Here is a 15,873-nt window from a genome sequence, read left to right as displayed (position 1 = left end):
AAAGTAATGAATGAACTTCTTTCAAAAGAGAACATGTGTCACCCGCAAGTAATCAGTCCATTGCCCCCCAATATGTAGCTAATGGTATATCAATTTATACTGACCTTTTGGCGATAGGTACCTGTCAGACAGCTTTTTGCCAATCTAGTCCTGTATTCCTTTGACCGCAAGCTCTCAAAAAGGCAAGATGCCCCCAAATCTGCAAGGCCAGGACTTCCGTAATGGAGGCATTTCTGCGACCAAAAATAGCCCTAGCCGAGCGGCTCACAGGTTCAGCGGCGACGGCATGCTGACCGGTGTGCTCTTCCGCGGCGTAGGTGACAACCCAGCAAAAATCCAGCCAGGGCCATCGACCAATACCTCCAGGTCGACGCCCACTGCCGTGCCAATAGCAGTCAATGTTTGCCGTCGGCAAGGGGTGCCGAGTATTGCGGCGTTAATGATTCCCCCCCATGAGATTCTTTCGCATTGTATCCGAAAATTTCTGCGCGGTTTCCTGCTCCTCCGTTCGCGTCTCCCGGTATCTGATCGTCCGATCACGAAGATTAGTGTCGCGAATACCGAGCTCTTTTTCTCACAATGGACCAGCGCCGGCCATATGTGAAGGAAGTCCGCCTCTCAAGTTCGCCTTGCCAATCTCAGAGGCTATCGGCGGGTTCGACACGAGATCAGCAGAGAACAAGTCGAAGAGGAGCGACGAAAGTGGCTCAGAACCAAAGGCGTTGCTTCCTCGGCGAGGGATTAGACAACCGCTCTCCCCCAGGTCGTCCCGAAGCAGCAGAGCGCTGGCACTATACCCCAACCTCGTGCCAGCAACCTAGCGTGGGAATTTCGGTAACGTTCACTATACTGCGGAAACTGACGACACGCCGAGCTGGCGATAGATTCAGTCGAAAAGGCCGAGGTGGCCTCGACTACAGAGGTTCTGAACCTCATAGTCGTGGCAGAATCTTGCAAAGATATAGCCAGCTACGGAAATACCTCTCGCTTATCTATAAGTCTTTTTTAACTGAATACTTTTCCATCTTGCAAATCCAATTATAAAGCATCTGGTTCCAGATTGCCGCTTCGCTATTCATGCAACCAAACAAATCTGCAACCACTTAACTACGCGCTAGAAATGCCACAGATACGCCGGCAGCAATGCCAAAGACGGCATTCCTCAAAGAATTCGGATACCAACTGAAGTGGCGGTGGCTGTCACAAGTAGCAACCCAGTGGAGGTCGTTAAAATGCAGAGCAATTGTATAGGTAATGAGTGACGGAATTCAAGTTCACAGAAAACAATAATAAATTTCACACAATACGTGGCCCAAAAGGGCATCCAACCAACGTCGTCAAGCCTTTTTGCGCTTCGCCGTCGTGTCGTCTACAATAAAGTCGACCAACAGCAGCCTGCCCATGTTCGACGTGCCAGCTCTTGGATGCGAATCGCCAAAGATAACGCACGACTTCGGGCTATCAAGACGTCATGCCGTTATCATGGACCTGCCGCTTTTGCTCGATCCTGTGAATCTCATTCGCGGCGTCGCCAGCCTATCGTACGATCCCGCCGGCAGGTCGCGCTTGAGAGTGATCCCGTGACGCCACCTCGTGCCATTCAGTGATTCAGAACCAACTCGTGCACCATCTTCCACACTGCCAATTGCTGGGACTCGATATTGCCAGACGGGGAAGCAAACGGCCTACTAGTGTCGGTGAATAATGTACCCTATCGGCTCGTATCGGAATTTCAGATGTTCAACGCCGGCGACCGCCCAACGCCGGAATTGCAGCCGGTACCTCCCGAATATGCCAAGGAGGAGCAGTATCGATAGCACTAAACAACTTTCCGTTGTCAGGCAGCGCCGTAATTCACTTCAACATCAGACACCAGTGAGATTTATTGACTATTTCCCTCGAGCTCACGTCTGTTGCCCTGGCCTACTCAACGCACGAGGCTCGGTATTGTTATGGGTGCTCAACAGACGAGGCATGCTACACAGTTGCCCTCGGAAGAGGCAAAGATAAACCACTTGGCCAAGTTCAGCGTCCAAAAATCGATAGCATGCGGCATCATGAACCATCCGGAGCCAAGTGTAGGAGGGGTGAAGATCCCGAAGAACTCATTAGGTTCTTCCAAATGCCCGACGGATGATACGCCCAAGAATTACGTTTAGTACCACGCTCAAGCTCTCAACATGAGGGAGGCCAGTGGTTCCTGAAATCTTTGTCCAACGAAACAAAGCTCAACGAGAAAAAGGCCTATCGGCCTGTCTCCGCAAGTAAACCCCAGACGACCAATGCCAAGGAGAAGAAAGAGATTGGTGCTCCGATCAAACGGCCACAGCAAGTGTCATACAAAACATATGGTACATGATTCAGTGTGGACGAAGCCAATGGATACAGGCCGTTGGAAGAGACGAGAATGATGTCTGGCAAGGTCATGTGGGCAACATTGCATTGGACCAGAACGTCGATTGAAGTTTAGATGAACAAATTTAGCCATGATACCGTAGAATTTTTTGCAGCAGCGTGGTTGGATGCATTCTTCTCGCATCCGTTACCTGAGAACTGTTATCAGGGAGTGGCGGTCAAGTTGTAGATATAAGAAAATGCTTGCGTGAGACATCGATATCAATACCTAATTTTGTGAACATTTGAGCAAGCCTCAAGTCAGCGAGTTTATTCGAACTGTGTACGCATCAGAATCGATGATAATGAACTAATATTGCAGTCAGTAGAGTCGTGAAAGAAACCCCAAAAGGTTTCGGCAGCTCGAGTACCGCCAGGGCTTTTCTAGCAATAGTTTACGCGCACACAGAACACTCCAGAAGACGATACCCGTAATCCCAGTCTTCCATTCTTATCACAGACGGAGATTAAATCAAAATCCGAGGGTTACTCGGTCGTCCGAGATGTGCTCTAGCTTCGCCCCGAGGTGACAGACAGCTAATGCATCGGCTACAACGGTCGACAGCGCTAGCTCGCACAATGAACGGCTTGGAAGCAGGGGCGGATGTGACGTGTCCATCCATAGAGCCATGTAAACTAATACGACGTGTACCGTCTCATTTGGGAACTAGTTATTGGACTTTTGCGTGATACCCGGTGGTAGATCTGGTCCCGTTTCGACTTTGTCCAAGACATATGTTGTATCCTTGGGTGCCATCGACCTCCACGTAAGAATAATGTGGACCCAACCCACTTATAACGCAAACCTCTGCATCAAGGGGCTGAGTTTGGCAATGCGGAAAAGCGCTGTTGTGCACGTCGTAAAGAAGTGGTGGTTGAGATATGTTCAAGACGCCGGCCACATTGGCTTCCTGGGTATGGTACTGGAGTGACAACGAACCATGTTTGGCTTAGACAGGTGGTATCAATATCAGCTAAAACGTTTGCACAACGCGCCGCCTCTTGCACTGGCCCGGCCAAGATAAGAGTGAAAGAGGCTGGGCTAAGACGTGGCCGGTGCGTTGGGGTCCTACGACTTTGCAGTTTGGTGGTGAACTGATCCGGACGGGGTTTGGCTGTGTGGTGTTTCCGTTATCCACCGTCAGCGCCGACGGCGACCCGACGGTAATTCTACGGGCTTGCTTTGGCGGATGGGGCGTCTTACCTGCAGAGCGAGCGGGCGGGGGGTCAGTCAGCACGACGCAGGTTGCCTTACCCATCGGCTTCACGTCCCGCACTCGCTAAAATGCTGTGCCCACAGCGGTCCAAGTGGTTCGTTCGAGCGACATTGTCGGTAAGAATGCCCTGAAACTGGCGTCGGCACTGGCCAGGGAGGGTCCATCTGGAAGCCATTGGAGGCTGGACCATGCTCCTGAACGCTTATGCCTGTTGGTGTCTCATGCTCCATGCGTTCTTTGCCCGAAGCCCCGGGACCCGACCCCTCCCTACCTTCTCGTCCCGCGCCTTGGGCTGCAAATCCCCCCTCCCCCCATCAATTGAGAAGTTGAGGCTCAGGGACAGAAAAACCGTCAATCTCAACGACGTCCGGTGTTGCAGCCGGCCAGCAACCTTCGCTACGACATGTTCCGACGACATCTCTTGGTCGTCGTAGTGAAATGGTGATGCCCAGACATTTCGTGAGCGCCGAGAAACGACCCCGCAGGGCAGTGCTGGACGGCGGCGACTATCAGTGAAGGGATGGCGAGTGTTCGGCGTCCAAATTTCATCTTTTGACCTCCGAGACCGTGATGCGTGCGGAGACGCATCCCAGGGCGGCCGTCGGGTGCGGTCAAGTGCGCGGTGGATTCCCTCCCCGCGTCTCCTGGCGAGATCCATTTCCCCTCTTCTGCCCCCAGGTTCCCCGGCATTGCCATGGGCCCATCGTTCGTGTGAATGCATCGTCTGGACATCAATTTTGACCTCTTGACTTGGTCCAGTCCCAGCCGCCCGAAACTTGTAGTGAGGGTTGGCAAAGGGTTGGCGACATGGGGGACCCCCACACTTGTCATCTCGCGGCCGACAGATCTAAGCTCCGTGGATGGGGCCGTTGGATTGGCGCAAATTTTCGGGGCAATTAAGCTTAGCAAATGCCAAACGGGGCTGCTGCACGTGTGGATTGGATGTCTGGGTACCCCATGGACATCGATACGTGGCAATAATTGCCGGGCGTCTGTCTGCCATTGGTGTTCCACGCTGGGCACGCATTTTGTCCAAACTTGTCTCGTCGGTTCATTTCTCGATGGGATGGACGAGGTGAGTGGCTGACTGTCTCGTCAGGTGAACAAACTTGTGCTCGTGGGAGCGGCATGCAACGACAGTCCGTCTCGACGTGGCAGAAGTTAGGGCGAGCCGGATCACGCCTCATCGCCCGTGCAAATTGGTTTCAATCGAGGTCAATGGCTGTTGGCCCTTGGGCGGCATGTGTGGAATGCGCATATGTCTCTCTGTGGGGTTTATTGGTCATGGTGATGTAGAGGTTGTTTGCTCGATTCGCCGGATTCCAACAGGGGCAAGTGGACGCGAGTTCATGGGGTGAGTCTGCTCAGGAGGAGGGCTACGGATGGCAGGGAAAGTCCCGGCTGATGCTGGTTGGGTCTCTCTCCCTGGCGGTCAAAGTTGCGATGGCTGGGCATCATTCGTGATCAACAAGCAGAGACATCCAAGGTTTGGTTCCCCATGCCACTTATGCTTGCCGACAGTTTCAGCATTTTTTTGACCTTGTCGGCGGAGGTAGGCATACGGAAAAGCAACGCGGACGATGCCCGTGGAAGACCACACCTAGATGCCTTGGCCCTGTCGTGCATGGCGATTCGACAAGAGGTTTCAATATGGTAACAACGGTCATGTGCATGCTGGCATGATGGCGACGCAACTTTTGTTTCCGTTTGATATCTCGTAAAAGACCAATAGTGTGTGACCGGGTCTACTGGAGAAATGGCAACTCTGATTGTGGGGGGGGTGGGATGCAAATCGCTGTTGGAACATGGCAGCACCACCACAGCAGAGGTGCACTACCTAGATGAAGCAGGCCGGGTACCCGCATTTGATATTTGATGCGGGTTGGAGGAGGGTATTGGAATGAAGTCAGGACGAGCAAGTATCGAGCGAGGTGTGGAAACCCGAGGCCAGCAATCAATCACGTCGGTGTGGTGGCCGATGGTGCGTCGGGGATGCGCCGTGCTCACCTACCGTTTTGGGAGGAGGGCGAGGTGGGTGCGAGATTGCGCTGTGCGATTGGCCGTCGACAGGGCCGGAGCGGAAGTTGAACCCTCAGGCACCCGTGGGCTAATTATCGTCGGGATGTTGCAAGTGTAAGTATACCAAGTATACCAAGTATACCACAGAGTACAGTAGCGATGGTAAGGACGGGGAGGGCGCCGAGTCGAGAATAGAAACCAAGGCACAGGCAGTTTCTTGGTATGATGTAGGTGTCGGTCTGCATCTGTCCATCAGAGGAGACGAGGGCGGAAGGTGAGGGGAAGGTGAGCTTGGCGGAATACCGCGGACTGGTAGTTGCAAGGGTGGCAGGGATGGCCCAATGCAAGTATCTGGCCAGTGGGGGAGGAAAGTGTCATCTGATGTACTTTGGTACACTGCTTAGGACACGGTGTACATGGTCCAGCATCCCATCCGTAGGGAGTAGGAGCAGGAGTGAGGGACTCAACATGGCTGGACTAGAAAACATAGCACATGGTACTTTACTGTGTGCACGCACGAATCGGATTCGGATACGTTGAGAAGGAACATCCGCAGATAAGCGCGGGGCATGAATGTGCTTTCCTCATCTTGGATGGGATGGGGTTGGACGGATAGACAGCAGGAGCAAGGCGCAACGCAAACGCAACATCCCTTCCCTCCCGTCGTTGCTTCCTTATCCTGCGTCTTCCTTTTCTTTTCTGGAATGGAATCCAGGTGGAAGTGGGACCGACGAGTCTCACCAAAAAGCAAGCGCAGCTATGCCAAGAGAGCCGCGTGCCACTAGGCCAATCAGATAATTCGGTTTGTATGGAGACCTGGTGGCGGACCAATGAGCAAAACGGGAGTGATTGCAGATACAAGCGATGCTCAGGAAGTACCTATGCACCGGGGGATGGAAAGGGAAAGTCTAGCTAGGTCAATGACTGGGTGCCGGAGAGAGAGAAAGGAAAGGAAAGAAATAAAACGAAAAAAGGAAGGAATTAAAAATTGTTGGAGAAGGATTGTCCGCCTTCCGTTCATGTGTGTGTGTGTCCCTCGCTCCAGGGTCTCTGTCAAACTGACAGTTGGGTGGCCGGTCCAATGTTAGCTAGCTCTGGATACAAGCAGGCGGACGGTTTGGATGAAGCCTTTACACAGCCACTCTGGTCTGCCCCTATCAGCAGGCCAGAACCGTCTCAACCCCAGCCATTCCCGGCCCCGTGATTGGACGGCGGGGTCCTTCCTTTCCTGATGACGACGACCAGCCCGCTCTCGGCGGACATCGGTGCTCCTTGGCGGCGCCGCTGCCACTCCACCCCGACCATTCCACCCACCACTCACCCATCCCACTGGACTGACCGCTGACCGTGCTACTCTGTGGTTGGTATCCGTACTACACTGTGTGTGTGCGTGTCTGAGAGAGAGAGGGAGAGAGGGAACCAGGGACCAAAGAAAGCTACCAACAAGCCTGATTGTCCTATTTGTGCTTGTGTGTCTTGCGCATTAGGTTCGGTCGACACGGCTACCTTTGGCGATTGCCACGGCGCCGGTAGGGGCTGTGACTGCTGTCGCATTGTTTCTGCAGCTTTTCGTTGCGCTGTCCGTCTCTGTCTAACTCTCCCTCTTCGGTTGCGCCAGACTCACTGTCGTCACTTCAGTGGTCTCATTGCACCGTTTCCGCAGTTTCGGCGGCAAGTACGAGACCGTTCAACACATTCTTTCGCCTTCTTGCCACCAAAATTACATGGCCCTACTCTAGTAGTCGTAGCAGTAGACGTGTCAGTACCCGTACCATTTACCAAGTTGCTCTTTTCCAAGCCCCCTTCGCGTCCGGTTGGGTGTTAGCGCCTGCCCTGCCAGTTCTAGGTTTGGCTTCCCCGGGCCGTGGCTTGTGGCTCGCTCGTGGCTCGTGGCTCGTGACTCTGTGGCACTCGCCCGAACCAAACAGACGGCTGTTGCTGTCCTGGACTGGACGCTTCCTAGCATCGTCCGCCACCTTGTTGCGCAGCTGCATCCCGTTGCGTTGCTGCGCCTGCACCTGCATCACCCGCACCCAAGGCATGCCATGTACCTTTTCTTCGGTTTGCCGCTTCTCTCGGTATACTCAGACACTCCCCGCCGTCATCGATTCGTCTTTCTTGTTGCGCCCTCTGCCGTTAGAAACAGATTTCTCGTTCGCTAATTCTTGTTTTCAAGCAAACCTGTCATCATCCACGTCAACCCAGCCCGGCCGTCGACAGAACAGGCACGCCCAGGCCAGACCAAAACCTTGAGGCACCAAAGGCCCCCTGCTGATTGCCAAGGTGCATACTCCACACGGCGGCCAAATCCTACATGGTAAATGATTAGTGTAGTGTGCGGAATATACGGATACATAATTACATAGTACGATACAGACACTCTCCAGCAAGATACCAGACCAGGTAGGTGGTAGGTACCTCCATCGCCGCGCCCACCCCCATTCCCATTTCATCCCCGTCCATCCATGCAAAGCCTGTCCACCTCATGCACTTCGTCCCCTCACTAACAACCGCGGTGCCCAGCCCGGTACGGCGACGGTGCAGACAGGCAAGGAAGACAGTAGCCCGACGGATACGCTTCCGTCTTCACTCGTCGGTCCATCCACTCCAATCCCGTTCGGTCGGATCCAATTTTCCCACCGCCGCACCGCACCCGCCTCTGATTAGTGCTCTCCGACTCGCCTTACCTCATCTATACCCTGGTCCCTCGCATCCCCCAGACAGGCGCCATACCATACCAGCCCAGCCCGTACCATACCTAACGGATACGTCCATTAATTCCATCGTCCAGGCCTGGTCGTCCACACACACACATGCGCGCACTCACACGCCCAGCATCCACGCTCCCCTCCCTTGGCACAATTCCACACGCCAAAAGTATAACTTAACGCCTTCCTCCTGCCACACCTCCCGTCCTTCCCTTCCCTTCTCCTCTTTATCACCACCCCGATCAACCAAGCATTTGGCTTGCCCGTTCTCTTACTCTACCAACCTTACAACACCACACCAGCTGGGCTTTACCAAAGGCACCAACACACCACCACCCCCAACCCCCGTGCGCATTTTAGCAGTAACCTACCGATATCCGATGGGAGAGCTCGAAGCCGTCAGGCATGGTGAACAACACACAGCCGCTGCGGAAGTCAACCCCGAGCAGGACGAGCCACCGTCTATACCGCGGCCCCCGCCCAGTTCCAACCCGGTCCCTCAGCGACCAGCTCATTCGGTTCCTGCCTCGGACTTAGCTCTTCTCTGGCAGACCAACCTTGAAAATGGCCTCTCAAAGGCCGAGGCCGATGCCCGTCTCGAACGGGACGGGCCTAATCGTATCGAGGGTGCAAAGGGCCTGTCGGTTTGGGAGATTGTCATGAGACAAATCTCCAACAGTCTGACGCTCGTCCTGGTGATCGTCATGGTCTTATCCTTTGCTATCCAAGATTACATTGAAGGAGGTGTCATCACCGCCGTTATCCTTCTAAACATCGTCGTGGGGTGAGTTGTTTTGCCTCTCTCCGTCCCGACACATCGGGGAACCGTGTTGTTGTTTCTGCCCTTCGTCGCCTTTCCGTGCCTCTCCCAATTGCCTGTTTTGTTGAGTGGCTTGCTGCATCGTGCGGGTTGGTCGCTCTAAGGCATGCCAGATGCGCCGTCCTTGAGTGGGGGTCGCCGCCCTCGTGGCACCGTACCCAGAACCTTCTGCGCATCAGTTCCGCCGTGTGGCGCATCCCCGAGTCAACTCCCCCCCGCTCCCCCGCCATCAACCCGGCTCGACCACCAACAATCACGCCTCACTTCTTTCTTTCAGAAACCAATTTTACGCTGGGCCATGGCTAATACTGTCACAGCTTTATCCAGGACTACAATGCCGAACAGACGATCCAGTCTCTGTACGCGCTGTCCGCCCCGACGTGCAAGGTCGTCCGCGACGGAATCGCGGAGACCATCAAGGCAGAAACCCTCGTCAAGGGCGATCTTGTCATGATCGCTGTTGGCGACGTTGTCCCTGCTGATCTCCGTCTCCTCGAGGGAATTAACCTCTCCATCGACGAGGCTCTCCTGACCGGCGAGTCGCTGCCTATTAGCAAGCAGCCTGACGCCATTTTCGAGGAGGCTGATATCCCCCTCGGCGACCGCATCAACATGGTCTACTCGGCCACCACCGTCACTCGTGGACGCGCTCGTGGTATTGTCACCACCACTGGCATGGACACCGAGGTGGGCAAGATCGCAATGATGCTTCGCACTACCCGGAAGAGGGACGAGAACGCCTCTCTCCCCGTCCGCGCCCTCATGCGCGCCAAGGCTGCTATGAAGAGCATCCTGGGTCTCGAGGGCACACCCCTACAGGTCAAGCTTAGCAAGTTTGCCCTTCTCCTGTTCGGTCTGGCCATCCTTCTCGCCATCATCGTCTTCTCCGTCAGCAAGTTCGATATCGATGATCAGGTCCTTATCTACGGTATCTGCGTCGGTGTCGCCGTCATCCCCGAGTCCCTCATTGCCGTCTTAACCATTACCATGGCTGTGGGCACGAAGGCCATGGCGTCTGGCAATGTCATTGTGCGCAAGCTTTCTTCTCTCGAGGCCGTTGGAGGTGTCACCAACATTTGCTCGGACAAGACTGGTACGCTTACACAAGGGCGAATGGTCACCAGGAAGGTCTGGCTGGCCGAGGACACCACCGCCATTATCGAGGGCACTACCGACCCTTACGACCCTACCAGCGGCAAGGTGCGCTGGCCTGGATCGGCCACATCGAGCTCGGCCTCTAGTGGAGCGTCGACTCCGACGGCCGAGAAGACCGACGACACTATCCAGACCTCTTCCTTCGGGGCTTTCCTCAAGGCTATCGCTCTCTGCAACAACTCCGCTGTTACTGATGGAAAGACCTCAACTGACACGGAGTCTATGACCACCGCTACCGAGGTGCCGGTCACGTGGAGCGCCATTGGCGAGCCCACCGAGATCGCCCTCCAGGTCTTCGCCATGCGATACGGAAAGGGAAAGACCGACCTCGTCTCGTCTGAAAAGACGAAGATGTTGTACGAGTTCCCCTTTGACTCGTCCTGCAAGCTCATGAGTGTTGTCTACGAGTTCCCTTCGGCACCCCGCCAGGTCTTCACCAAGGGTGCTGTCGAAGTCATGTTACAGCGCCTGTCCGAGTCCGACGACACCAAGGCAAGGATTGCGGCCAAGGCCGACGAGCTCGCCTCGGAGGGTCTCAGAGTCCTCTGCGTCGCTCACAGGTTCCTCGAAGATACCGACAACGCTGGAGACAGGAACGAGGCCGAGTGCAAACTCCGCTTCCTCGGTCTCGCCGGCCTGTACGACCCTCCCCGTTATGAAACTCTTGGTGCTGTTAAGCAGTGCAAGACGGCTGGTATTTCCGTCCACATGGTTACTGGAGATCACATTAAGACTGCTACTGCCATCGCTCATGAGGTTGGTATCCTCAAGGGTGGCGAGCCCTCGACCGCTGTCATGGCAGCCGGCCAGTTCGACGCCATGAGCAACGATGAAATCGACGCTCTCGAAGCCCTCCCCTTGGTCGTTGCCCGATGCAGCCCTATGACCAAGGTCAGGATGCTCGAAGCCATGCACCGCCGCAAGGCCTACTGTATCATGACCGGTGACGGTGTCAACGACTCACCCGCGCTCAAGCAGGCTGACGTCGGTATTGCCATGGGCAAAAGGGGCAGTGACGTTTCCAAGGAGGCAGCGGACATGGTCCTCACCGACGACAACTTTGCCTCCATTGTCACCGCCATCAAGGAAGGTCGCCGTTTGTTTGACAACATTCAGAAGGTATGTGGCCCAACCTATCCCATCGACCTGATGTAACACGCTAACCGTCATTCCAGTTCCTGCTCCATCTCCTGATTTCCAACATCTCTCAGGTCATCCTTCTCCTTATTGGTCTCTCCTTCAAGGATCGAAGCGGTACCTCCATCTTCCCGCTGTCTCCCCTGGAGATTTTGTGGGTCAACCTCATCACCTCGTCGTTCCTGGCTATCGGTCTTGGTCTCGAGGAGGCGCAGCCCGACATTCTCTTGCGCGCACCTCACTCTCTCCGCATCGGTGTCTTCACCTTTGACCTGATCCGCGACAAGATGATTTACGGCTTCTTCATGGGCTCGCTGTGCCTTGCCGCGTTCACGTCCGTGGCTTACGGTCCTGGCGAGGGCGACCTCGGCGAGTTCTGCAACGACGGCTGGAATGACACCTGTGGCGTCGTCTTCAGGGCCCGCTCCACCGTCTACGCCACCTTGAGCTTCCTGCTCTTGGTCACTGCCTGGGAGGTCAAGCACTTCCAGCGCAGCTTGTTCAACATGAACCCTGAGTTGTGGACCGGCCCGACGGCTGTGTTCAAGACAATCTTCAAGAACCGCTTCCTCTTCTGGGCCGTCGTTGCCGGCTTCGTCGTGACCTTCCCCGTCATCTACATTCCCGTCATCAACCGTGCCGTCTTCAAGCACGACATGATTACGTGGGAGTGGGGTGTCGTCATCGCCTGCTTGGTCGTTTACATCGCCCTCATTGAAGCCTGGAAGGCCGTGAAACGTCGTCTGGGCCTCGGCTTGAACGCTCGTGTTCCGGACGAACAGGTTTAATCCAGCACAATAAAACGACAAGTCGGTTCTGCTGCAAAGCAGTAGCCTCGGTGCAGATTTTTTGAGGACAAACGCGGATAAGGAAGGGGATGGTTTCTAAAATGGCGCCTTGGTGTCAACTACTTATGGGAGTGTTTGTGACCGGATCCAACTTCGGTAAAACGGAAATCAGACAAGGATGGGGCTATTCAACATCAGCCTGACAGGCTCTCGGGCTTTGGTGGGATTCACATTCATCACACTCGCTTAGAATATTTATCCATCAGGTTTAGGCTGTAGAGCATTTACTCCAGCCGATACATGTTATGAAATAAAAGGAAGCTTGCTTTGTTAAGCTCGCAACAACACTTTTTGAGGCCACTTCCTTTTACCGTGATTTGTTTAATACTTTTGTGAGATGGTTTGAGTTGCCACTCAATGATACCTACTATCTAATATGGGTTCATCCTCGCCGTCCTCTCGTCTCTAGCAAAATAATGCAATGGATGAAGAAAAGTGTCTTCGGAATCAAGTTGAGAGCAGGGTAAAGATAATACAAGTTGTTATGGTTTGAACCCCTATGTCAGAGCTTCGGAGTCAAAGTTGATTGATCAAGGCATAGCTGGATATTTCGAGGTAAAAACAAAACTCAGGGCGAGACGGGGGGGGGGGGGGGGGGGGGGAGATGCTCAAGTAATGATCTGGGTGACTAAGAGAGTGAGGTAGTGAATTCGAGCAGACCAACGATATATTTGTAATTTTTGCGGCAAGCGAGGCATAGAGGATTATCCGAGGTGGTTCACAGTTCAATAAAAACCGACAATTTAGTGGTGAAGTTTGTCTCGTCTGTTTTAAAACTGAGATGAAAGGCCACAAACATCCCAGACAAGGTAGGCAGCTATGACTAAAAGGCAATGTATCTGGCAAAAAAACGAACCCGTTAAGCTTTCCATCGGAGGGTCTCTCTGTGTTTGTTTCTCCATCGAGACCCTTTTTGCGAATGCGGGGAGGGTAAAGTTTGCTCCTTGCGCTCGGCGGCCTGTTTTGCTCGATTCCGGCCCGGTTCTGCGTTGCATATGTTTGTTTCCTGCATGCATCCTGTCTTTCTTACCTTCCAAGGCTATGACCCACGTTCACCAGAGCTGAAAGGTGTTTGAGCCAAAGGGTCCATATGTATAGAAGGATACGCCTTCGAATGTCACAGTATCATGTTTTAGGGTTAACAAGCTGCTCTGGAAGTGGGCTTTTAATAACTTGCATGGGAAGGACGTCAAGGCGTTTCGGCGAAGGATTGTCAAATTGTTCGCAACATGGGAAGAAAGACAACACAATAGTTGACATTATTTATTTCTCTCGCATTACTTTTCCGCACAAGACCTTTCAGGCGTAGACGGAGAGAAAAGAAAAAGGGGTTCTCACAGGTTTCTCTACTCCCTCCTTATCCTCATCTCGAGGGTTTATCGTATGACCGGATGTCGCACATACTGAGAGGTAAGCTGGTCTATTACAAACGTACAGAACATCAGATCGATTTCATTGGTAGATTTGCTTCAATAAGCTTATCTGACGAGGAGCAAATCGCATTCTACGAAAGAGCTCGGTCAAAGGCCTACACCCAGCCCAGTCGCTCTAAAAGCAGCGTCACCGTCTAAGTTCCGCCGGGCGTGATCTACCAAGCCCGGCCATCTCCCACCTACTGGGGGGACGCGATGTCCCCAAGGATCCCCCAAAGAACCTTAGACGCCGCTCGCCCCACCGGGCCAGCGATTTGACTTGACAGAGCGTCCCTAGAGCGGACGAGAGCTTTCCAAATCAAGTCATGTCCGACACCAAGTGCACCAAGTGTCTGCTCAGATGCGACGAACATCCGCCCCTGCTGCTATGCATGGTGGCTCTCGTCGTGATTTACGGGGCACACGAGGTCCGAAGAATATGAGACCAGGAAACCACCAAAACCTCTGGCAGCTTTCAGACCGGGGGAGTGGGGAGAGGCAAAAAAGTATATCGGACGTGACAAATACGCGGTCCAAGCCAACACGGCCTCGGTTGTCTCCCGGCCCACGTTGAGACTCGTGGGCCGGCCGAGTTAAGCCGCAGGGCTTTTATTCCGTTTGGAATCATCGGATGCTGAATGAAAGGTGCCAGCTGTCTCGCCCGAAGCCCTCCCCCCCTCCTCCCAGGACACAAGCTGGCTGCCCTCAACCACTTGGTCCTTGATCCCGGCACCCCCAGAGCCTTGATCGTCCGGCAAACTGGACCGGTGCGGTACCAGATGGTGCCCCCTTCCCATGACGATGACAGATTCAGTCATACATGTGGTTGTCGGGATAAACCCCCCCTTTCCTGTGTGCCACCTCCGTCCCAGCATCAGATTGGTGACAAGTCTGACGTCCTGACCCTTTGGCAACACAGACCCCTTTGGCGTCGTGGCATTTGACAGACATTTGTCAACTGTGTCATCGTGTCAGACGTGTACTGTAAGCGATGGGGGGGTGGAATAGACGCCCGCGCGCACACACTACGAAGAGAGCATTGACTGCCGCACTAGCGGCTGCCACCAACACAGTTCGAGCTGCCCAGGTTTGTGAGCGCTCCGCCTGGCACTAACTACCTACGCCCTTTAGGTGGGAGCTAGGGACGGCTGACACACACATATGTGCCGGGCGGAACACCCCGAGGCGCTCGGTATTAGCGTTCCCGCGCCGGTTTCCTGGACCAAAGTGCTGCAGGAGCGAAGTAAACATTGCCCTGCGCCATGAACCAGCGCGCCAGATCTGCAAGCCAGGCATCTAAGCTTATTATCCTTGTTCGGGAAAAAGAAGAAGAAGTAGGGGAAGAAAAAGAAAAAAGAGTCCAAGCTGTCTCGCTAGCGTGACAGGTGACAGACGGCAGCATGAACTGACGTGGCGGAACACAGGAACAGGTTGGGGGCGTGTCAGTCCGCATTCGCATAGAGGCCGCCAGGATTCCCCCGGCCCGTCGTGATTTGCGAGGACGGCCGCCGCAGGATTTTTTTTGACAAATACGAGAATGACAAGCAACCTATTTGTGCCATCCGAAATGCATCAGTGGTTGTTGCGGCAGCTTCAAATCAATCGTTGGGACTGTGAAGGAAGGGGAGGGGGTGGGTGGCCAAAATGGGCAAACGCACATACCGCGTGTGAACGAACACCCATTATTACCTCGGGAGAGACGAAAATAGAAGGGATCACCCTGACGGAACCAGGGGTCCCAAAGCATGGGGAGAGGGAGAGAGGGTTGAAGCAAAAGAAAAGCAGATCATCGCGGTCGTCCCCCGCGTCAACGAGTTGACGTTCTGGCTGGGGTCCGTGTCTTGGAGTTTGGTTTCGTCTGATGGGCCAGAGCCGAGACCTTTTTTGATCGACGACCGAACCGCGCCGCACGGCGGACCGTCTGCGCGCGTTTCAAGGGCCCATTCTCCATCGCGGCAACACACACACACACAGACACAGACACCCGCGTCGCGTCTTCGAAGGGTGCGAAATCACAGCAACGTGAGGCACGAAGTGACATTTCCTGCGATGGCGGCTGTGAGAGATGTCGGTTTTGCGCACCACTTTGTCTGAAGATCGAGAATGCAGGGTGATGAGCCATACGGGGGGTCTCTGACGCCTCCTGGCCGCGGCCTGGGTGCA

At 54.3% G+C, this 15,873-nt stretch overlaps 1 protein-coding gene across 1 annotated transcript; it reads left to right on the top strand.

Moving 5' to 3' along the window:
* Positions 1–8,718: 8,718 nt before the first annotated feature.
* Positions 8,719–12,238, top strand: EsH8_VI_000074 (uncharacterized protein; the record flags this gene model as incomplete). The annotated part of the gene is made up of 3 exons (XM_083271327.1): positions 8,719–9,122; positions 9,476–11,432; positions 11,489–12,238. 3 exons carry the CDS (start codon positions 8,719–8,721, stop codon positions 12,236–12,238), a joined length of 3,111 nt encoding a protein of 1,036 aa, XP_083126501.1.
* Positions 12,239–15,873: the final 3,635 nt, after the last annotated feature.

Source organism: Colletotrichum jinshuiense, chromosome 6 (assembly GCF_051148585.1).
Source record: "Colletotrichum jinshuiense chromosome 6, complete sequence".
In the NCBI taxonomy this organism is placed as follows: Eukaryota; Fungi; Ascomycota; class Sordariomycetes; order Glomerellales; family Glomerellaceae; genus Colletotrichum; species Colletotrichum jinshuiense.
This window is presented reverse-complemented; position numbering and strand designations above follow the sequence as displayed.